Source organism: Onthophagus taurus, chromosome 7, assembly GCF_036711975.1.
Source record: "Onthophagus taurus isolate NC chromosome 7, IU_Otau_3.0, whole genome shotgun sequence".
NCBI classification, from domain to species: Eukaryota; Metazoa; Arthropoda; class Insecta; order Coleoptera; family Scarabaeidae; genus Onthophagus; species Onthophagus taurus.
This window is the reverse complement of record NC_091972.1, coordinates 9295217-9320752: the sequence shown is the minus strand read 5'-3', so window position 1 is coordinate 9320752 and position 25536 is coordinate 9295217. Positions and strand designations below refer to the sequence as shown.

Here is a 25536-nt window from a genome sequence, read left to right as displayed (position 1 = left end):
TATAAAATTAAAAATTCCAGTTTTATACATTTTTTGATAAATACATTATTTCTAGAATGTAGGTCTTTGGGTTTCTAGTTTTAGTTCTTCCAGTTAAAAACGTATAACAGACGAGATCTGTTTTGATGTTTCAAACGCCCACACGACGCCGAACCGCCCGGTTTACTTGTTGCTTACTCCTCACCAAATGTAACTTATCAATAGAAAAAGACGCCGATTTCCCTTACTTCTCCTATTGATGATACACAAAGATTCCGCCCTCGCGACAAGTAGAAAAGAAAGATGTAGGTGTTTCTTCGGTTAGATGGCATAAGTCAGATAAAACCGATCTTACAACAAGATACACGACCGCATTTAAACGATAATAAATTCTTTTTAGAAAAACATCTCTTTTTTATTACATTTGTTTTGTGAAAGTCACATAGATTTTTTTTTCTTTAAAATACAAGAAAGTTTTATGTTGTATTGATCTTGTTTTTTTTTTATGGAAATTGTTGAATAAAAAAAGAAATAATAAATCAAAAATTTAAATTTAAAAATTATATCTTACCTTACAATGTCCTTCGACGCAAACCCCTCTTGTTCCTAATGGAGCCGATTTACCTGTGTTTGTCGTTGGTTTAAAGCACGAAGTTCCATCGATTACGGTTTGGTTAAAAGTTGCATAAAATCCACCACCAATTGCTAAACAATTTAAAGCGCATTCGTCTCCTTCTACAAAAAAAAGAATAAAACAAAATTAGTATAGATTTTGATTATAGTGAAAGAACATTTTGAGACAATTAAATTCTGTAATATAGAAATCCTCGAAGTGATTAATGTGAGATTAGTCGATATAATCGATTTATAAAGCTTTAGAACGCCGTCAATCATTCATCCAGCCTTCACAAATATAGCTCAGCTGCATATACAAAATTTATTCGCTCATATTGATTTGAAATTAACAATGTCCTAAGCATGGGATGTAATTTCAGTGAGTCAATGTGACTTTGATAAATTAAACTGTAAAATTGTTTTTGGTCTAAACTGGTCTTCTACAAATTTATTGAATAACGAGTATTATGTGTTGCTCTATACTACTTATGCGATTAATGAGAACTTCATTAAGAACTAAAAACTTTTGTGCTGAAGTTATAAAGAGAACTTCATCAACGAAAATCAACTCGTCAACCCGAAAAATCCGGCTAAATTTACATTATCTTTTCAGTACATTCTTTGGATATTCAAGGGTATTCAAGTTCGTGTATTAAATTTTAATTATAAAGGGTTTATGTGGTATAATTGGATTTATTCCTTATTACAAACATTAATTTATTATTTAAAAATTGTCGTCTGGAAATATTTGGCGTGAAAACACTACGTGAATAAGGTGGTGTAAATAAAATTATGTTTTTTTTTTGTTGGCCGCGATTTTTAACAATGCTTTCATTAAAATCGAAAAAATCAGATGTGGTATGATCCTCTATTAAGGTAAATATTGGAAGCTTTGTATTCTAAGTGGCAAAAAATGCACATTTCTGATGTGAAGCTGCGACGTGCTTTTGCAAAACATTAGCGGGTCATTATAAATACTAAATTTCATATTATTATGAGCAATGGTGGTCCTTTATATATTTGTAAGTATTTATTTACAGTAGAACGTCAAAAATCCGGATTAATTTGGGAAAATAAGCAGTTTGGATTATCAAATTGATGGAATTTCCGAAAATAACCCAGAAAATCTAGAAAATGTATAGTAATCGGTTAAATACACATATGTATATTAAAAACACAATTTCATAATTATTTAAACTGACTTGACTCCTTCGTTAGAGCCGGACTTTATTAGTTCTTCATTGAAATCTGTTCTCATTATGCTGCGCATATTATAATCTCTAAATTGAAACAAATCATTCGAGTTGTCTTGTAATTCAAACGTTTTCACAATACAACGTAAGATAAAAATTATGGGTCGTGATATTCAATAAAGAAGAAACCTGAGACGAAAGAGCTAATTATAATTTCTATTTAATTTCAATGATGATGAAAAAACTGCGAGAATTATTAATAAATATGTAGACGTGTTTTACTTCTAAACAGAAAATTCAAGGAAAAAGATTTCCTCTTACTTTTGCAATAAGGGGTTACTGAAGTTATTTAAAGTTAAGAAATTGCATTAGCCTCTGGCATGAAACAGAAATTAAAACAGAATTACACTTCATGTGACAATTGATGTTTGTTTTAAATTAATACCATTATTTATTTGTATTCGTGAAATCTGTAAGTGTTAGAAATCGCAGCTGTGACGTCCTAATTTGGTCAAATGTTATATCAAATGTTACGCAGTGTACGTTAGTAATGTGATAGTTTTAAGATTGTATCAAAATTGTGAAATTTTCTCTTAGATAATTAAAATTATTAACATTCAACAAATATGTTACGTCACATCCTGGCCAAAATAAACCATATTTTAAATAGAATCCATTTCTTTCATTTACAACGTTTTATTATTATGTAAAAATAATAAAATGAATAGTTTTGAGATGTTTACTCTTTGTGCAGGGTGTTATTTTGTCAACATTTTGAACAAGAAAACTTATTGACACTGAAAGAATCGAAATTCTAATCATGATGAGTTTTGGAGATAAAAAAGATTCAATGTTTTCAGAGACTTGATTATCCGAATTCGTGATTAACCGTGTCCATGTCTTTCAAAAGAAAGTTTGTGTTTTAAAGGGTATCTTCATTGAACGATTGCAGATATCGATTTTTACCAAATTCAAGTCATGACAAGTCATGATTTGATGTGTTCAGTATGAGATGCCCACTGCATCGTTCGCTTTGATTTCTGGTATATCCTTTGGAAGCATTAAAGAAGTGTTGAAAAGTATCTATAAGACTACTTTTCTGAGCTTATCTCGAGAAGATAACAACTATTGACCAATATAACAATTGTTGGGTTTTGTTGATATCTATTAAAAACTATTAGTTTGTTTACAGTTTAATGATTCATGATTAATACAAAAAAGGATTTCCCTTGTAGTTTTCTGTTTTCTTCTATAGGAATATATTAGTTATTGCGATACCCTACATCAAATTGTTAGTACATCACACTTCATAAATCCCAAAGATTAATTTAAAATAAATTTCAAGCTACCATCTAAGGCATTACAAACGTAACTAAAATACAAAATCAAAATCGTGCCACCGGTCTCTCTTGCGTCAGAAGCACCTATGGTCAAACAGCTAAAAAATTTTGTAACTAAGCAGCTTCAAAAAAGGAAAAGCATATAAAAGAGCCTTGATGGACGATAGAGCCAAGAACTGATAGAATACGGTATCGATATTCTAGCGAACCTAAATGACTTGCTAGATTTAGTATTACTTCATACAGTTTCAATTTGTCAATACAACCAAGAACAGTATAGTGATCCTAAGCAACCTCAACACAATACGCTGTAATGGATAGAAATTGGTATGGTAACTCTACCATTAGCAGATGCGAACGTCAAATCTGAAGGAAGGGGTAAAAAAGAAGAGTTACAAAGAAAAACACATTTAGTTGATAGCTTGCAATCAAATCGTCAGTTGAACTTTAAAGAAGTTGTTGATAAAAAGAAAAAGAGCAAGAAATATTTACTCAGTAATCGGAGACAGAAGCAGTTATGGTGAGATGAGATGATAAACGTAATTTAATAATGATTTATAACCAAATGCAGTTATTACCAAAGTAAGACATCGTGGAGGTATTGAAAAACCAATGGAATATGAACATTGACTATTTTTTATGTAAATATGTAATAAAACTGCTATAAGGAAATATCGAAATAATATTGATCACTTTTCGCACCTGGCATTCTCTTCAACCAAATTAAACTTCGCCATCTTAGGGCTTCTTAAAAACGTGGTGAGGCATTGATGCCACCCTGAGCTTAACGTGTTAATTCTCGTAATTGCAAACTATGGGCATTGAAGGATCAGGATAGAACCCGACCTTGTATTGCCCAGCAATGATATTTCGTGACTGTATGGGCCGGCAGTCTTGGCCACCTCATAGGACTCTACATCATATCTCCTCGATTAGATGGTAAAGAATGCTAGAATATTTTTGTAGAAGCAAAGAATGTCCCACAATGTTAAAATTTTGGTTGCAACCTTAGAATTAACTTTATAAATTAGAGATATGTTACGATAACAATTACAAAGTCATTCTAGAACTAGAGGTATGTATAGAGGAATTACTATACGCGTCTGCTAAAAACTAAAGTTGATGAGAACTCTCAAAGAAATTTTTATTAGTAATCATTACTTGAACACCGATTGATTTAGACATAACATCAAATTCTAATTTGCTGTGCTGAAAAAATTCAAAGATACAAAATACTATGTAGATACTATTAAAACCATAAACCTTAATAAGAATTGAAAGAAATAAAATATTTGAACTTCTCAATATATCACCTAAACCGAAGATTTATAGGAATAAAGCACCTCCAGTTCTTGGATTTCCCACTCATTTTCTTTCATCCTCAATAAACTTTTGATTTGTAATAATGTTGAAATTTGAAACGACATATTTTTTATGTTTCTTAACTTGAGTAATCAGAAAATGTATTATGCAACAAATCATTTAAAAATGTTAATCTTTCCCATCCACAAACGTCACTAAAAGACAACAACAAGAAATAGATTCTTGTGATTATTTTAACATTAATCCAGGTCATTCAGGAAATCTCAGTGCCACCATAACGACAGACATTAAGAGATCAATATTTTTGCTTGAATTGACGTTATTTCAGCTTAAACCAATATATCAAAGAAACTTAAAGGATGTTAGATATAAATAGAAATCGAGTATAAATTCTAATCTTTTAATTTTCACAAGTATGCAACCCAAATGACGTATTAGAAGTTGAATTGGGTGTTTTTTTTAATTAAAAGTGTTTCATATAAATTATTCTTAATTCTTACCTTTTATATATGGTTCCCAGATGTAGGGGATTCCCTTAAAGGGTCTATGATTAAAACTCGCGCATTGTTCTGCTCGAAAATCTCTATGAAATGGACATTCCTATAAAAGTTATAATGAGTGTTAATAAATTAAATTAAAAAATTCTTTCTAAATTATCATAAATTTAGAACTTTTAAGTTACGATCATCCATAAATTATTATTTGTTCGTTGCTCAAGAATTAACGAGCGCGCCCACCGTTCATAAAACAACGAAGCCCAACAATTAATTAATAGCTTAATCGGTGAATTAATCGCGAGGAGAGACCGTCATAGTGTTAAACGGGGGCTATTAGAAAGTTAAGATGATGGAACCAGATTAAACACAGGTAGCAAACGACTTGTGGAGGCTCAGGTCTGGCTTCTTTAACAGATCAACGAGATAAAATGTGGACCGAGAGAGCGACATCTCCACGATGGTCGATTGGAACCATCGTTTTCTTTCTTATATTATTAAAGCTTTACCTCGCGGAACGAAAAGAACGAGAAGAAAACCGTGAGATATGGCACCGTTAACGTATTTTACGAGTTTGTATTTCAAATAGGCGGTGAAGTTAAGAAGTAAATCAAGTTAACGAGATGAAATAATTTAATGGATATTTTAAACTTATAAATTTAAACTTTTTTATTTTTATACTTACTTGATTGTTGCATAAATGAATTCTTTTGTAAAGACCAACACAATGATTTAATTTCTTCACTTTTTCGTGACGTCGTTTTCTATGTTTATAGGCGAATCTAAAATAAAAACAAACAAAAAATAATGTAATTACTACTATTGTTCTATTTCCTAACAACCAAAGATTCGAAACAATCGGAAATAATCTATTATTAAAGTTTTTTTTTGTGTTCAAAGTTAAATCAAAAGACAATGTAACAAGCGCTGGATGATCTCGGTTTAGAAAGAAGATGATACATTCCAAGAAGAACCGAAGAGATGACATTGCTGCGGCCGGTTTCAAATACACGGTACCAAAGAGAATCGACTGTCCACGAACTAAGCAAACGGCCTGTGTAGGGTGTATTTGACGTCGCGTTGATTTAGTGCCGCATTGTTCCGGAGCACTGAAGTGGTCAGGGCGTGAGATAGCGTCATTTCCGGCTTTGAAAATTCCGCGTGACACCGCGTGCACGAGCTCTCCTTACCTTTAGAAGGACCTCTAACGGCCTTAAATATTACAAATGCCTTCCAGAACAAATTACCACCAAAAAAAATTAAGAATTTCAAATACAAGTCAAGAAATTCTCCGCCATCAATCGATTAAGTATTGCAACAGCTGCAGTTTAATTGCAATATCTAAACTATCTAATGAATCTAATCTAATTTAATAGAAATTTACCGAGATATCCACAGAATTCGCTCTATCTAAGAGACATCTAAGGGGGTTTTAATAGGATCCTTAATTAATTTTAACGCTTGGTTAAAGACTTGAGCCAACGTTCCGGCGGCGCCGTCCGATCAATTTTCCAAGCGATGGCAAAAATAATAGGACAATCGGAGGTTAAAATAAATAGGAGATAAACTCGTGAAGGTAAACCAGGAAATGGCTGGCCTCGGCACATCTCTCGTCAGGTTGGGTCGTACGCCAAAGGCGCACCCCACCAGATTAATTTGAAAGTTAACACGGAGGATAATTCAGATCCCTTATCGTTGTACCGGGGCCAACCATTAAGGTCTCTCATAAATTGGTTTTCAATGAGGAGCGATGAATCCCGGATAAAAAATAATAAAAACCGAGACAAGAAGGGTTAATATCTCGATGTCGAAAAATTACTCGCGGTCTGTATCACGTGCATTAATCAACGAAAGAGCTTTCTTTTCAAGAACTCTAATGAGACGGAACTAAATCTCGACTTGTCAGAGAAAGAATCATCGAGGATACATGGAGAGTGAATTATTACTATTATTTCTTTTTTTAAAATTACTTTCTTTTTTCTTTATTACAAACATTATTTATATTCGATATAACGGACTAATACGATGAAGAGAGTGTCCGTTATAGCCAAACGTTATAATTTGCACCGGTCGAAGGTCCGTTCGTGACGTCACGTATAGGTAAGCAACTACTATTAAGGTTCATAATATAAAATTAATGAAAAATATACAACAATCTAATAACAACTAAAACTAGAATTAACACTATCATTAGAACTAACACTGCACCTAGAACTAGAAACATTCAGGTTTAGCCGTACGCCTCTTGAGGCGGCTAAACCAGAATGTTTCTAGTTCTAGGCGTAGTGTTAGTTCTACTTTTAGTTCAATAAAAATATACAACTGAATAACAATTAAAACTAGAACTACCACTAGACCTACAACTAGAAACATTCGTATTAACTTTTTACTATATTAATAATAACGACATAACGAGAAAAAGTTAGTTCATTTGAAGTTTAGTGTCAAAATTTTTTAACAAAGTCTACTTTTAAAATAAGTTCTTTGTTAATAACATAAAATTATCTAAAATTATTCTAAATAATATACTAATTTTCTAAAATTTTTCCAATTTTAGCTTATACAACCAAAATGACATAACCTGTTTTTAAACACTGTTAAAAGCTCCCAATTACACGCCATACCTGACAGGATAAACGTTCACTTTAGACATTTTCGATTTTCGATAGTACGTTTTAAACGACAGGTTTAAAGACTTATGTATCCATTTATGCTGTGAAATTTTGAAATTTAAATTAACCCAACGTACAATAACGGGGAGACCCCGGTCGAACAAGGGGCGCCTAATCAATTCAGGGATTCTTCTGTTCTCTAAGGAATAGAGACGGTTCCATTGAACGGAACAGACGATGTATAATGGGCCAGGCGTATTCAGTTTGGTTTTTTGATTTAAACCGAGAGCGCCCCTTTATTCGTTACCGCTTGTCTCTGTGTATTGACAGAGCCCATTGATCGTTGAATATTTCCGCTAGGACTTAGGGGAATAGAGACACACGACGGAGATGGTCATGAACAACGTCGAGACGGACGACTTCTTCATCTTCTTTCGGTTTTCAATGCGCCGTCTATCTTCTTTAGGGCTTAATTAAGAGGTGACTTGCTTTTAGACTTTTTCAGTTCTCTTGATCACTTCATTAGAAAAAGAAAAAAGAAAAAGTCGTAATTTTATTATTCGACGATTACAGATTTTTTTTTGTTGTGCAGAAAGGAAGAAATTTGTTAAGTAATTTCTTAGAGGTGAGAATCTATTAACACCAATTGGTTACTTGTTCACACTTGTCACAACAAAATGCCATTTAAGGAGAACTCGTAAAGTGCACGCACTTTAAATAGCGGCCAATCTCAAACGTGGTTACAAATATAGCTAGAGCAAAATGTGAACCGAAAGCGCCATTAGTCTGAAAGCCAACCGCTGAAAAGGATGGCAAAAGAGGAAGAAGAGTAGTTGGATTTTTTGAACTGGTAATTGCCCATTACGAACGACCGTACGAGTGTGCTGTACGCTCTTCTATGGTAACAGTGTGTTATTATGCAATTTAATCGGCTGCATGCCGCGTTTGCTGACAATAGAACCGAACGGGCAGAGAGCGAAATGGTCGCCTATTTGTTTTTGTTGTGCTTTTCGCTGGTCTCCTCTCTCGGACGCGGCCTCCGGCAACAGTAATCGGCAACATCGGCTATTGATCTTTCGCTCCTGGCTACTTGAATTATCGAGTGGGATGATAGATTGGCAAGGAAATTGGACGGACCAGAACAACATAAATTGTGGTAATGGGTTGTTTCATGTCTCGCGAACGATCTTCTACTCATTTACTTGCATTAACTGATCAGGATTTTGATTTAAGAACATACCCGGGTCATTTCCTGAAGACGTATATCTTATTTTCCGAAACGTCTACTTTTTCAAAACGAAACGGATTCTATGAAAAGTAATTTTATAAGTGGACTTTCGCTAAAATTGGATAAATCACAACGGGATGATGACGAATAACCCAACGTCGCTACGAACTCGTGCTACGAATTATATTACAAATAATGGTCACGCTTCGATGATGGCTAATCACAAATTACGCTTGATATACCGCATCGGTGATTTTGCGACGATAATCGCCGCCATACGTCGACAACGTTATGTCATACGGTAATTTTAAAACTGCCTAAAGATCAACGTTTATGGCTTCCGCGTTGCCCACTAAGGTCACACACATTTTACACTTAAGACTTTTATTGAAACATTAACGAAAATATTTTCTTCCTTGCAATTTACTATCCCATACGTTGCAAATGAAACCACTTTGAAGTTAATTTTAGTTAAGTGACTAATTGTTATATCAAAAATATGTTTTCGTGTAAATTTGAAATAAGAAATATTATGTGATACTTAGCTTTTCCAAGATTTGAAGTTATAATTCGATATAAGTTGAGAATTTGAGTAATGATAACAATTTTTGCTTATTGAGGAGAAATTACACTTTAACATCAACCTAATTAAACGTTTAAGGCAGCAGTGTAGCTGCACTAGACTATAATATATCCCTCGCATTAGCTACCAACCCAAGTATTACTCAACATTTGCAAGAGTTGTGAAGAGATAATTGTTGAGATAGTAGAAACAATCATGGAGCATTTGGAAGTCATTGAAATTTATTGAAACCAGAATACCATTAAGAGAAAATTAAGTTTTGTTGAGAGCATTCGGAGTCATTAAAAAATATTAGGAGTCATTCGAATATTGGGAGCAATTGAGTAGATAGTGTGAGTAATTGACCAATAATAATAACAATATAATAAAATTTTGTGGGTTTTGTAGTAGTTATATGGAATGTTATAGTATTATATAGAATTGCATGCTATTACATTAAAATTGCATGGAATTTAAGTAAAATTGTTTGCAATTTGTTGTTGTATAGTTGTGGAATATTTACCGAGCGCATTTGTATTAATTGTGTCCAATGCGCTTACGTCAACTGATTCATTCAAATATGATATTAAACTGACAAGCCATATGTACATAAAATTTTCCTAACAGTTTAGAGATTGGTATGGTATTAGAAAAAATAGAATGGTATTTCTTTTTTCAGTGTACTGAAACTAGGCATTAAGTTGCTCTTCGTTCCAAAAAGAGCTAGAATTTATTGAAAGTTATTGAAAGGTAATTGGAACAACAGGGAACCATATGAAGTAATTAATGGGAAATATTAAAAATCAGTGAAAAGATTTTGCGCACAATTTCGAGAATAAGATCCATTAAGATTAAATGAAAGATGTTGTAAGAAGACAGGTTCATGTTAATGAATTGTATTGGGTGTCACTTAGAGCCATTAGAAGCCATAGAAGGCTATTAAGCAGGAATTGAAAGTGACTAAGTGTTGATTAAAAGATATTGGATACAACTTGAAACTATTTACAGGTTTTGGGAACTATAGAAAATCATTTCTAGGAGATGTTAAGTGTCACATGACGTCTTAATCTCTTTTAGTAGCACTTGAGAAGTGATGAGCGCCGCTGGTTAGGTTTTAGAGGTAAGTATTAAGACCAATTAAGCAGCCAATTAAAAGATATTGAAAGGAATTGAGAACTATTCAGGATCAATTCGGAACCTTTCGGAGCAATTGAGTGCAAGTGGAAGTATTGGGAGTAACATGTAATGTTGAGCAAGGATTGGAAGCAAATGGCAGCCACTGAGAATTATCGAAAGGTATTGGAGTAATTCGAGGGTATTGGAAAATATAACAAGTTATTAAAGTATATTGACAGCAATTTGGAATATTTAGGAACAATCAGACCAAAACAACTGCTCTTATGTGATATCATAATCAGAATCTGATAAAGAAGTGGAAAATTATAGGACTTGAACACATAAACTACTGTTATAAAACTGTAAAGACAATTGGACCTGATTGCAAGTAAGTTTAAACCTATTTAATCATTAGTCTAAGTAGTAAAAGCATTGTAAGTAGTAACATTGTATTGATTACAGACATGAAGAAATTAGCTGCTCTAATCCGTTCAATAGATTGAACAACTAATTGTCTTGTATGTAATTAGTGTGGACACTTTATGCAAAAATTATTCCAGACGTATTGATATATTTGTTGTCGGTTATACATACAGAACGGGTTAACATTGTACTACATGATAAGAGGTGATTAATAAACAAATTGAACAGATATAACCACAGATTAGATCTTTGAGGTAGGTAACCATTATAATTCCCAAAGCATCGACAACCCGAAAAGTAAGACTTAACCCCAACACAACTAGGAGAGGTATAGAAGAAGGTTACCCTCTTCGATAGCAAGTCATGACTTAGTACATCCAATGCTCTGAAGAAATACGTGTATGCCACTCCACCTGTCTTCAGTATCAAGGGTGTTACTTAAGAAGTATGTAAAAACGATCAAGTTAATAAGTAACAATGGATCCACAAGGAAATGGGGCTATAATTAACATTCTGGTGATCTGTCTTCTAAACTAGTACAACTATGGTGAACTTCATTGTTCCGAGGAGTTGTTTTTTGTAATAAATAATTACGTTTCTTAACTAAGTAGAATGGGATCCGATTTTCCCCAGCTGTACGTTTGTTAGAATAGTTCAACAAATCAGGCATTACATCTTCCTCCGTTATCGGTAACATTAAAAACGAACAGTCATAACACTTCTACAAGACATCCTCAACAAAAGGCATTGAAAGCTCTTACATAAAAGTAGTCATGATGTCCTGTGGCAGATCAATAGCATTACTGCAGTTTACCAATAACCTCAAATTCCTTTCCTGAGAGGTTACCTTTAAGCAAAAATTATTATGTTTTTGTTATCTTTCGTCACTTGCAATACTTTTCATTTTGTCCAAGGTTTTTGGAATTCATTTGTTTAGAAACTAAGACTCGAGGAATAAAAATGTTCACAAATGGGATTTATCGACTTTTGCAATCTTTGGTATAGTGTAATAAATTTCATAATAAGAAGTCTCAACTACTTACTTTTCTTTACTATCACCACTAATTATCGTAGTATTAATTAAATTGGGTGATGAATCTGGTTTCGATACGCAATTCCTAATTTGATACATAATTCCACCTCCGCAAGTTCTCGAACACGAAGACCACTGGCTCCAAGCCGACCAAACGCCGGCAACTTTCGGGACTTTCGTCTTAAGTAGTCTTTCCTTGTACATCTCGTAGACCTGTCGACAGACGGAAGAATATAACAGTTATTATTGTAACAACATGAACTAAGAATAAAATTAAAGGAGTTAAAAAAAATCGTCTCGACAAAACAATACCCGCGTTTGTTCTTCATTTAAGGACAACAAACGGTTCTTTCCGTAACCGAAGTTACTCAGCACATTTCGCGTAACGTCGTCGTCGTCTTGCGTTTAAAGCGAAACCATTAATCTCTTTCTACTATAGGTACGGTACAGAAAAAACGTTACCGTTGCGGTAGGTTTTACATTTTCGATACCGACGCGACGTCATATTTTCGATTTAAGAAGCTTTAAAGCTCACGCGAGCACAAGAGCTTGGGCTGAACACGACTGATATCCCGAGTTACGAGATATCGAGGAAAAGATATACGATTTCTTCGAACTAAGAACGTTGGGATTCGTGATCTAGTACGGTTTTGATATCTGGTGGTCTACTAAGTCATTTACATACTACACTACTACAAACAGCAGTTCGTGAGATTAAATAAGACTTCTTTTTTTGTGCAAAATAAAAGTGAACTTGACCTTAACTTTAAACTTCTTCTATGTTTGTATTTTAGGTGATGTTGCTGGAGGTTGTAGACCATAACCTTGACCGAAAAGAAAATTTAATAGATCGTGTACTATTAACTGAATAAACAAGTTCTTTATCGATCTCTGCTAGAAAAAAATATCTCCCCAGCCCATTTCTAGTAGTAATAATACGTTTTGATCGACACCTCATTTAATAACCTGTATTAAATAATTTGATTTATCCTATCCCGCCTCTTCTATACATACACTCATCTTTTCATTTCATTTTTCTCTTTTATTTACTTCCTCAAAATTTATTATATCCGCGTTCCCTTCTTAACAACGGGTCAAATAAGAAGAAAAGGGGAGCCGAAAATAAGTAATTTAATCGAATGTCCGTATATGGCGGGTTTGGTTCAACCCCGGTCTCTTGTGTTTGATTTTTGTGGAACAATAGACCTGAAGATACGGTGACAATGGATTGGGCGGAACTTGCCGATCTATCAGATGTCGAAAAACCGATTTATCGAGACAATATACCAAGAAAGAATGAAATAACTTTAGCGGTTTCAACGTTGTATACTTACTTTCGATGGGTATTTTCTCTTTGTCGTTAATTTAGCGCGGGTTGGTGATTGTGAATCGTTGGAGAGGCAAACATTTAACAGGATAAAAGCTATAAGAACCCTGCAATAAAAAAAATGAAAATTAATAATCAATAAGCATAAAGAAAATTTTCGAAGAATTTTTAGTATCTACGGAGAAACGTTCATACGTTTTATCGTGCATAAATCATTCACAAGAAAATAATTTTTGACATTAAATGTTTAACATTATGATTTAAGGAGATCTTAAGAATACATTGTAAATGGTATGTTTCGAATTATTTAAACCTGCGAGGTGTAATATTCAATTTAACTCCAACTAGAACCGAAACTAACCTGTTAAGTTGCCTCCAGCTAAAACTTGCGTTACTCTACCGCAAGGTGTGTTTAAGATCATTTTACAACTTTAGACAACCAACTGACCCCAAGGTGCCCCTTTCTTGCTACTTCCAGACATGATTGACTGAAATGTTATAAATTGCAAAGGCGGAATTCCAAATTGGAAATGTAAATTTGTCCCCTATGGCTAAAAACTTTACCGTTTAAGCGTAAAACCCGTATAATTATGTTTGAAAACTATTAAGTCATTTCTTTAATTTAGTTGTTACATTTCTTATTCAAAATTTAAGGAATAATAAATGCTCTTCTAAAATATAGATGTATTTGTTCAATTGAAACTAAACTGATTTTTATTCATTGTTGGTATACAGGTGTCTCAACGAGACCGGTCATTAGACGTTTCTGGGGTTCTGGCCAAACAAAAAATTTGAGAATGCAGACTTAAGTATTATCAATTTCGTTCTCTTCATCTAAAATATTTTCAGATTTCTAGCACTTCCGGTTATACCGGAAATCCCCGCCTACTTTATTTTTTTAAATGGAACACCTGTGTATTTTTACATATTTGGATTTGTCTGTTTTGAAGGTTTATAAATAACTTTACTTTTTGCAATTTGAACCAGCAATTCTCGAGTTATTCGAATTTTTGTAGAAAAATTTGCTCCAGCGGACATTTGTTCAAAAAATCATAGAACACTCAATTTTTGAGATATCAATTTAGGATTCAGAACATGCTTAAACAACATGATGGAGTATGTTTTGGTGCCGAGAACGGCTGTCTAGATCGTTTGGTGTCTTTACTATGACACGTTAACTTTTCGAAATTTGGAAGCACCATAACTTCATTTTTTTAAATGGCACCCCCCATATTTTATTACTTAGTCGTCTTCGGCGTCTCATTTTACATCTTTTATATTCCATATGTCCTATGCCTAACACTAATAGTTTGAGAAATAATTAGGGTTTTTTGAAAAATGCTCACACATCATATGGATATTAACCTAGTGTGCCATGGAAAACAAATGTTTAATGACTTATTGATAAACGTCAAAGTATAATTTAGGCTGTTTGATGCTTGTGAGTCTAATACCAGTTAAAATCGATATTAATAACATAAATAATGTTTATACAAATGAAGAAATCCATAATTTATTTTTTGTCACATTTATCTCCGATGACAAAAGGTAAATTTAGAGAAATAGAAGCAAATTTTTTGCATTTTGGACGAATTAATCACATGTTAAACTGACCAAAAAATGTAGTAGATAATGCAACGGAAGAGGTGTATACCTTGGCTTATTTCAAGCCCAGTCCAAACACCTCAATTCGAGCTGCCAAAGAAGATCTGGGAATCATACTACGAACTTTGCCGCGCTTTTCATGCAAAAAAAATAAATTAAGAATTTCTTGATTTGTGTAAATATTACTTTCGTTATTGTTATCGATTTTAACTCGTTTCAGTACTAATATTAAGGGACATAACAGATAATGATTAGCTCGCATGCATCAAGTGACGTAAACAAGTGAGTCTTTGACAAGAACTCATTGAGAAGGCTTGTTTTTCATGGCACACTAGGCTAAATATCCATATGATATGTGTGCATTTTTCAAAAAACCCTAATTATCTCCCAAACTATTAATATTAGGTATGGGCCATATGAGATATGAAAGATGTAGAATGAGACACCGAAGACGACTAAAAAATAAAATATGGGGGGTGCCATTTAAAAAAATGAAGTTATGGTACTTCCAAATTTTGAAAAGTTAACGTGCCATAGTAAAGTGATCAAACGTTCTAGACCGCAGTTCTCGGCACCAAAACATATTCCATCATGTTGCTTAAGCGTGTTCTCAATCCTCAATTGATATCCCAAAAATTGAGTGTTTTCTGATTTTTTGAACAAATGTCTGCTGGAGCAGATTTTTCTAGAAAAATTCGAATAACTCGAGAACGACTGAATCAAATTGCAAAAAGTAAAGTTATTTATAAACCTTGAAAACAGACAAATCCAAATATGTAAAAATATACAGGATGTTCCATTTAAAAAAATAAAGTTGGTGGCGACTTCCGGTATAACCGGAAGTGCAAGAAAGCTGAAAATATTTTAGACGAAGAGATCGTAATTGATAATACTTAAGTCTGAATTCTCAAATTTTTATTTTGGCCAGAACCCCAGAAACGTCTAATGACCGGTCTCGCTGAGACACCCTGTATAAGATACTGATTGTGAAAGTAAGAATGTTTCATCAAAAAGACAATTTCTTTTTTGTGCTACTACATCAAAATAAAATAACTACGGAAAATGAAGCTTACAACAAAACATTGTCTCATTTCATGAAAATCATGTAAGATCAAATAATGAACAGATATTATACAGTGCTTGGGTTCAAGCTAAAAGTAGAAAATAAAAATATGGAAAGTAATTATTTACAATTACAAAAATGTCACACATCAGGCAAAATCAGTTAACAATAAACGAAATACATGGAATGACCAACACCATCGAACGGGCCTTAGACAAGAAGTCTTCCTAGATCCCGTGCAAGCCTTTCAAAAAAGTTTAGCACAAAGGCTTGTTACACAATCTAAATACTCCAGAAGTAATATGTAATGATATGTAAAAATATTAACATCGTACATCTCGGACAGTATATTCAAAGTAAAACCAGACGACACTCGTACTTAGAAGAGATAAAAGCAATAGTGCCTCAAGGCATTAGATTTGCTGAAAAGTTTTACTGAAAAGAAGAAAATCTTGTTCTAGAAGACATCAATGGATAGACTCAAGTCAGCAAGTATACAGTTTTAACATTTGAGATAAAAATTAATAGTTAGTCTATAAGACTAGTTTTAATTTCCAGAACAATAGTAAAATAGTAAGGAAAAATATCAAGAACTAGAACATATGACTGAAGAGTCAAGCTACATTTGTCAGCGTGAAAGCAAAAACTTATCAGTGAGAGTACTTTCTACACTTTCTGAGCTAACAAGGTAATATATTTATAGTGGGTGGAAATTTTAATGCAAAACACACTGAGGATCAAGATTAATCACAACCAAGGGAAAGGTGTTAATAGAACCAATCAATGAAAATAAATACTTATAAACCAGTAAATCATCGTGTTGGCCACGCGAAACAGAGTAAAAAAGCACCAGATCTTAGAAATGGCAACAGTAAAAAAATCTGGAATGTTTTCAGCATAAGATATCTTCCCAAATTGTACTCAAACCAGGAGAACCTCTGCATGAACATCTTACAGACTGATATCATTGCTGCCAGTAACTCTTATAGATATACGATATACCCCAATTAGAAAACATTATCATTGCCACTTTTGCTGATGATACAGCTATTTTGGCAGTAGGAAGAAACAATGAAAAGGCGACTATTAAACGACAAACAGCAATCAACATAAAAAGTAGCTGGACTAACAAAATGAAAATCAGACTAAACAAAGAAAGTAGTAAGAAATGGCATTGATGCACTTTGGTAGCTGGAAATAAAAACTGTAGACGAAACTATTAGAAAGAAAAAGACACAAGAGAAAAAAAACAATTTGAATAAGTGCAGTTGCTTATGAGCTTGTGAATGTACATTATAAGGGTATTGTGATTGATAGACATTTTTTTTGTAATATGTTTTCCCACAATTTTTAAAAATACCCAACTTTAATACATGAACAACCCTTTTTTCCTAATAAAACAATTATAACCCTACCCATAGTTACCAATTACCCCCTTCTCTTTCAAAGACATTTTGATAAATGTCCCTATCGGTTATACAGCACCATGTTAATCAATTCATAATCGCCCATTACAATTCGTCGCCTTTACTAACGAGCTTTAGTCACGCAAACTTCCTTCATATAGTGTATATTTCAATTTGAGTCGTGGTGCATTGTTAAAATTCACTCCCCGCTGTTAAGGACGTGGGGTAATAATGGACGACTACTTCGACTACGAACACGAACGTCGGGCGAAAAATCCGCATCAGCGACTTGCCGATGATAATATTAAAGCGAAACGTCTTTCGGATGCCGGGTTAGATGGGAGGAGAAGTACCGATGAAGATCCGGAATTGCTAGATCAATTCGATAATTTTTATCAGACGACTAAGAGTTTGTTGGTTTTGTTTCAAATTATGGGGGTGATGCCTATTGAAAGATCTGGAAAAGGAAATACCACATTTAGGTGGGTTTTGTATTGTTAAGTTGTATTGTTGTTAATAATATTCGACGTGCAAAGAGGAGTTTAAAATTTAAACCTTCGCATTTATAAGGTTTAAGTCACATATGTTACTGGATTTGTAGCAAAACGAATAATACCGAGGGTAATCAAGATCAAGAATAATCTCTTAATCGGATTATATAAATAAATATGAATTACGAATTTTCTAAAACGGTTCATTAAAGTAATTTAACTTTTTTCTTTAATTTTAGGTGGTTTTCAGGAACTGCAATCTACGCATATGTTATATTTGCCGCTGAAACTGTATTTGTAACCATAGTTTTTAAAGAACGTCTCCTATTAATTCTTCAAAAAGGTAAACGTTTCGACGAATATCTCTACGGTATAATTTTCTTAAGCATCCTGGTGCCTCATTTCTTATTACCGATAGCTGCGTGGACTAACGGCAATGAGGTGGCAAAGTTTAAAAATATGTGGACGAGATTCCAATTAAAATATTACCGAATAACGGGTACCGCGATTATTTTTCATAACTTATCGTTAATAACATGGAGCTTGTGCATATTTTCTTGGGCTTTAGGAATAGCATTAATGGTCGCCCAGTATTATCTGCAACCGGACATGCAATTATGGCACACCTTCGGTTATTACCACATTTTGGCAATGTTGAATTGTCTGTGTTCGTTATGGTTTATAAACTGTACGGCTAAAGGCCGCGTGGCTAAAGATTTAGCTCAAAATCTTCATTACGCGTTAGAATCTAACGATCCAGCTAGTAAATTAGCAGAGTACAGAGACTTGTGGGTCGATTTATCCCATATGATGCAACAATTAGGAAAAGCTTACAGCGGAATGTACGGAATGTACTGCATATTAATACTTTTAACCACAATCGTTGCTAGTTATGGGTGTTTAACAGAAATTTTGGACCATGGGTTATCGTTTAAAGAAGCTGGTTTATTTCTTATTGCTTTTTACTGCTTGAGTTTGTTGTTTATTATTTGTAATGAAGCTTATCATGCCTCCGCTAAAATGGGACCTGGATTTCGGGAACGATTACTTAATGTAAATTTAGCAGCTGTAGATACAAGAACAAGACAGGAAGTTCATATGTTTTTGACGGCTATTGATAAAAATCCGCCTGTTATGAATTTGAATCAATATACGGATATTAATAGAAAACTTATTTCAAGTGTAAGTATACAACATTTTTTTGGAATCACAATATTCGTCATAAAGTCATTCATGTTGAGTTCTGCGAGGGTATACAACTTTACCCTCGCAGAGCAACACTGCTTTTTTATTAAAAATCTCTTTATTGTGGCATACTTCGAGAACAGTTAGAACATCACACTTTAACAGAGCCCCCTGTTATTTATAGTTGTATGTTTGATGACGTTGGTGTTTTCTGGATGAACCTTCTTCCTCAATGTAATATCAACCCTGATATCCCATCAGTACTTTATTTGTTATCACACACATGTCATGATATCAGACGCCTTTCTGCATCGTCCCAAACATCCCTGAATATTGTTTCTGAGTTGTTGTCCTAGGCACCCTTGAGTGTCATTCTTAGTACACATAAGCACCTTTCCAAGTACTTCGTCCCGTCATCCAAGTACATCTCTCGAGCATCCCCAATATCATTCCTAGAATATCTCAAATCGTTCTCGATATCCCTCAATATCATCCCGGGCGGTTCAATATTATCCGGGAAATACTTGAAGCCCAAATTCGACTAAAAACACGTATTACACATTAAAAACATCACATAGAAATATATTAGTAGCTGCTGGTATGTTACCTTGCTTCTAAATAATTTAAGATAGCTCTGACAAAATGTGATACTCGTGCATTTTACTGGTTATTAGCTTGCTTTTCAGAATATGTACTTATTACATAGTACATGAGACATCTTGTTATTAAGCAGTAAAAGCATATCGAAAGCTTCTAGCATGGAAACAAGTTTATGCCAGTTTTAGCATGAAGCAATATTTTCTAGTAACTACAATACTGTTTAGTATAGGTATCCAATATATTCTAAATTAATTTTCTGGTGCTAGATATAGGAAGTTTTTTAGAGAAACATAACAGAAGCTTCTGATATGTTACTATTGTGCTTCTATGCAAGTTAAGATAGTTTTGGCAAAATGTCACTATCTCTGGTAGAAGTACTATAAAAGTTATCTCCATACTTTTATCTTATATTTTACTTCCTTCACATAAAACGCGACGTAAAACGTAAAACTCCTTTAGATTTTCTTGATACAGCGATAACGCAGACTCATTAAACCAAAAATCGGCATTCAATACCTGTCGTTTCAAAGTGTTAAAACAATATAACATTATAATATTTTAAAATAAGTATAATACAAAAGATGATAATAATAATAATGAATGTGCATTCAATTCTCATAGTTAATTAAAATTCCGATTGCGTGTACAAAACAATAATGGCAAATGAGATCATATACAGTTTGCGCGAGATTGTCAATCATCGTATCTCTCTCTTTTTCTCATCGTTTCATCTTGAAGATGAATAGATACCGCCTCATTGTCGATGTTCGATCGAAAATTATTAATTGCGTTACTTGGTGGGTTGCATGCCGAGGTTCATACGTGCCTGTTGTTGCTTCTCTGGTCGGGGTAATCTACGTACGTGATGGATTACCGGTCGAGAAACGCATTACAACGGTTCTACATAGATATAATTCGCACTATGCGTGTACTCATTCACGGCTCGGGGCAAAAGAAATGGTTACGGTGTGGCGCCAAGAATGTGATTTATAGATATAACTGATTAGAATTTCTAATTGCTGTTTAATTAGCATGTTCTTTTTATTCCTATCAAGGAATTCTGTTTTATAAACAAATGATAAAGTGGTAATTTAATCACAAAGGCGGAAAAGTAATATGTTATAGTTGCTAATTTGGAATACCATACTTAGATTTTTTGTTGTAGACTTTAACCTCAATGGCAACATACTTGGTGATGTTAATGCAGTTTAGAGCTACCTTAATGCGAAATTCTGCGTTACAAGTACATCGAACGGCATCGAGCAATCTCAATAAAACGATATGAGGCGTAGTAGAATGAAAGAAAGTTCTGCAAGGTAAGTATTCGTGATGGTTTTAAAGTGGGCCCGCATCTTCGCAAAAGGGCAAGTAATAAAACTGGAAAAATAAAAATGCAATCGCCTAAGAACGAAACGAAAAAAAGGTAGAACAAAACAACCATCTAAAAGCTTTCTTTCATTTTTCGCAACGTTCACTGGTTTTAGCTATTTTTATTTTTTTTTAGAATAATAATACCAACCTGACATTTCCTCTGACATTTTTCCCTTCAACATTTCAGCTCTCAACTTTAATTTTAGGTCGTTGACTTCGCAAGATTTTTTTTCTTTTATTATTTTATGCTTATTATTTCATTCGATTAGATTCTATTGGGTATTGTATACATTTTTATTATCTCTTAAAAAAAATCTAAACTTTCTATTGTTGCCTTTAACAATAAATAAAAAAAAATTTTATGCATAATGTAATCAAATTACTTTTGTGTTTGTATTTATTATTACATTCTTTATCTGATTAAACAAAAATAATGTGTGGAAATCTTTTTAAATGTCAGTCAAATAATTTAAAAAGGCACATGATAAATGAACTTTAAAATAGTATTCTATTTTTAATACACTTTAATCGTTAAGGTTAGAAAATGATCAATAAAAGGAACAATTATCGCACTTTATTCAGATGCATTAGCATTTAATTATTGAGTTGTATATTGAAGTGAATAGATTCTTAATTGGTTACAAAATGGAAAGTGAAATTTAAAGATCATTATTCAAGATCGTTCTAAAAGTTTTAATACAGTGAAAAAAGTTTATAGTGAAGGTAATAAATAAATTCCAACCTAAATGTCGTTTATAATTGACCATTTTGAACACAATAAAGGCGTAAATTGCTTCAAAGTTTGTAATTGCTTTTTTTTTGTATTTTTGTGTTATTAGTTGCCGAGTGTGTTCAAGAATAAAAAAACACCAACTCTTCTTTATGTTACTAAAGAGACATAAGTTTACGTATACGTGACGAGAATGCAGTTGATTTAACTAATATAATATTAGACAACAAATTTGAAGAATTGGATGTATTCATGAAGACGTAATTTGAAGAGGAACCTTAACCGCCGAAGAAATTATTGCTTCAGTGCAAGTTCAAAACGAAAACAATAATAGTTACCATAAAGATGGATTCATTATAATCGGACATCACATTTCATGATTTTTTACTCAAAAAAACGTTTACAACTCATAAATATTAGTTTATTGTGTCATTAAGTTATTAATTTTAAATTTTCTAAACCGTTATATATCATAAAATAAGAATTATGTACACATTTCTAAGAACTAATTTCAATTTTACAACCAAGCAATTAAAATTTATTCGCTTAAAACAATTAAGTTTATAATCATAGCGTGTTGAAATTAGTTCGAAATGAAATCAACTACAAATTTAGATAGCAGATAGTAAATTGCTTTGTAAATGTAAACACCGCGAGATCGTTTTGTATAAAATATCTAAAACACATCTCCTCTTTCTCCTTTATTCTTATATTCCACCGCTAATATAATTTCATTTCTAATAAACCGTAGTATCGTCATATTCATAGCATTGTTAAATAGTTTACAGTCAGCACGTTAATTGACCCGTATAATAAGATAAACTCCATTCATAACTATATTAGTATTATTGAATGCAGCACGGTTTTATGCATAAAAATCCTTCTTATGTAAATAGGTCGCGACAATTTTCCTTTTTTTATTTAAACCTAAATTTTAATTGGTAATAAAAAATTTTTGAAAGCATACAAAGACTTTATCAATGCGTGTACTGTTTTCTGAAATGGCTAACGGTTGTTTTGATTGAATTTTACGTTTATCGCAAAAGAGAGATTTTAAAACGGTCGTAAAATATGTTATCAATAGAACTATTAGTCAACTAATTATAAAAAGAAAAAATAAATAAATAAACGAAATTGTCTTATTTTAAAGACGATATTAATACATTCATTTAAATTCTGATGGAGTTAATAAGATAAAAAAGATTTTCGTTTAAATTTACGAACATTTTGTAACTTAAACCAGATTGAAGTAACTAGATAAAACGTAAAATGTAAATCAGTGCGTATAGATGATATCTTGTTGCAATTTAGAATTTGCAAACTCGACTTTCCTCTGCGTACAACGTCAATAACTGTCAAGGAAAAACGATTTTTTCCCATCCACGATGCCGATTTATTGACGTTAGTGGCACAATAGTAGCTTTCATGATGGTCAAAGACGCGTGGTTTTGCAATTTTACCGTTTCATTACTGAACATTACTAACGTTGAATTGCATAAAATACATTTGTTTTCTTTTTATGTCCTTATAAATTTCATTTAATCACCAATAAACAAATTTTAGTAATTGAATCAATTTTTACATTGTTTTTACTAATCGAGCAATAACTATTCTTTTAAGAAAAGTGATTAAGATCAAAAGACCATCTGGTTTAAAAGAAAGAAGACATCACAATAGATTTCCGAAAGCAACGTCTTGAGACGCATCTCGACAAACTAACAAAACAGTTTATTGGCCACTAAAATCCGTTTATAACACTTTGTGAGATCAAACGGTTGAAGTTTAGAGTTGGAGTTTATACTGACGGTTACATGCACTTTGTTGCGTAATACATGCAGATAACTAAGTAGAAAGAAAATTATTTAATTTTTTCTCTCTTCGTCCATCTTGTTCTTCTTCTTGTTCACTAAATTGATGCCACTAGAAATCGTCGTTGTCGTGAAGTGTTTTCGGCTATCTGTGCACTTAACACTTTAAATTGATGAATAAAGCATGGAGGGAGTTATCTGGTCGTCGAAGACGTTGACGGATCATGTGTGTAAAAGGGTTCTCAAATTTGTAGTCTGTAACGGAAGCCAGGCAATATATGTGGAAATCGTGAAATATACGAAAATTACATCGTGTGATTTCGCGAACGGTTTTATAAACAGATCGTTTTTAGTTACGCTCTCGCCAAAATAGCAATGACCTAGATTGTCGCTTGTAATATGTCATTGGGTAGACAAACTTTATGCAATCGATTAACAAGATTAACTTTAAAACATTTTTATCAAAATTTGAATAGGCATAAATTACATAAACGTAATTTGAATTGACATCAATCATGAATAGAATGAAGAATTAATTAATTAAATTATTTCAATCAAACCCAATTCTATGATATTAATTTGTAATTCTACGATTTTAATTGTGTAATCTCACGCACTTTATAAAACCATTAATTCATGTTTTAGCTTAGAACAGAAATAAATAGTTGGTACTAATACGTTTTTTTTATAGAATTTCCTTTATCCATTTCTTGCAATTTACCCCCTTATTAGCTGGGTGTCTTATTTATCACACTAGAGTTTATTCAATTTAATAGAACAATAAAAATAGAAATATGGGAATGAACTTTAGAACACCATTGTGTTGTGAATTTCGTGGTATTTCTTAATAATAATAATAATGTTTATTGCCTCAAAAACAATTATTTACATAAATATATACATTCATAACAAATATAGACATCAAGACAAACTTGTTCGATAAATGCCCACTGAGTTTGTCTAAAGAGGTTAAATATCTGGGTATCACTCTGGATAGCAAACTAGCGTGGAAGTCACACCTAGGTAATAGAGTAAAGAAAGCTAGTTGGCCAGTGCCGAAGGGCAATTGGGAAGACATGGGGTTTGTCACCCAAATCTGCCCTCTGAATTTATTTCATATATTCATTTATTTTTTATTTTTTCTTATACAGGCTGTCCCGTTAAGCGTACGGAGCGGCTGTATCTCTAGAACGGTAAGACCAAGAGGTTTGGGAAAAAAATCCTTATAAGCAAAGTGACCAAGAGAAATAGCTGGAAATTATTTTCAAGTTCGTAATTCGACCGCTAGGGAGCGTAACTGCCATTGAGAAACATAAAGTTGCCGCTATCTCAGAAACTTAGACGATGAGCTATAACTTTAACACCATCATTTAATAGCTTGGATAATACCGCATCGCTTTTGTTTTGCGATATTTCTCATATCTGTCATAATAAGGGAGGGGGAGGCCAATGCGTTTTCATATGTTTACATTTTAATATCTCCTAGACCATTCAACCGATTTGAATGTTTTCGGTGTTGTTTGAAAGAGCATTTTATGCTCTTTTTAAAGATATTTTCAGTAAGACCGTCTGCTTTAAAACAAATGAGCTAGAGGACGTTATCTGCAGCGATTACATATTTTTGTGATTTTTGAAGAAAAGTTAAATGGAACGATACTATTTACTTTACAGACCCTTAGTCACCTTAAAATTTGCTAAATTTTAGTGAAAACCGCATCTCGATATCGCCACCCGTTCTCGAGTTATAGAAGAAAATTTTAAAAACTCGAGTGCCATCAATCGGATCCAGTTACCTCATTGAGAAAAACAAATCACATTACCATGGTAACTGTAAACATGTCATTTACTAACGCAGAAGCGTATGATAGAGCGTATGATGATTTATTTTCAATGTTTCGAATACGATCCAACTGCATGGCAAAAATGTGCAATGCAATTACGACAAAGAAAGACATTTTTCTCTAGAAGTGTTTTTAAGATTGACTTAGCGATTACGAAAAACTGGCAACGTGTAGCCCATTCAGACGTCTCT

General features: G+C 33.1%; 2 protein-coding genes and 1 long non-coding RNA gene across 8 annotated transcripts in view; 2 read left to right on the top strand and 1 right to left on the bottom strand.

Annotated features, from left to right (window-relative positions):
* LOC111424501 (thrombospondin type-1 domain-containing protein 4) overlaps positions 1 to 25536 on the bottom strand; it is a 99058-nt gene that overhangs the window by 51063 nt on the left and 22459 nt on the right. For both annotated transcript variants that reach the window (XM_023058053.2, XM_023058054.2), the window contains exons 2-6: positions 13253 to 13352; positions 11929 to 12131; positions 5630 to 5726; positions 4951 to 5050; positions 551 to 714 (exon numbers count right to left, since the gene is read on the bottom strand). In XM_023058053.2, the coding sequence (XP_022913821.2) occupies positions 551 to 714; positions 4951 to 5050; positions 5630 to 5726; positions 11929 to 12131; positions 13253 to 13352 (664 nt within the window). The remainder of the gene's footprint in view (positions 1 to 550; positions 715 to 4950; positions 5051 to 5629; positions 5727 to 11928; positions 12132 to 13252; positions 13353 to 25536) is intronic.
* LOC111424504 (uncharacterized) lies at positions 8036 to 11263 on the top strand. Of its 5 annotated transcripts, none has more exons than XR_011640859.1 (5): positions 8036 to 8712; positions 8790 to 9699; positions 10026 to 10466; positions 10513 to 10850; positions 10925 to 11263. It is a non-coding gene; the product is annotated as an uncharacterized lncRNA (long non-coding RNA). The 5 variants fall into 5 exon arrangements; XR_011640858.1 differs by having other exon boundaries at positions 8036 to 9699; positions 10026 to 10302; positions 10355 to 10466; XR_002707613.2 differs by having other exon boundaries at positions 8036 to 9699; positions 10513 to 10642; positions 10691 to 10850.
* Positions 17551 to 20899, top strand: LOC111424473 (gustatory and odorant receptor 22-like). Its single transcript, XM_071198255.1, has 3 exons — positions 17551 to 17801; positions 18050 to 18992; positions 20761 to 20899. The coding sequence occupies exons 1-3, from the start codon at positions 17551 to 17553 to the stop codon at positions 20878 to 20880; spliced, it is 1314 nt and encodes a 437-aa protein (XP_071054356.1). The 3' UTR covers positions 20881 to 20899.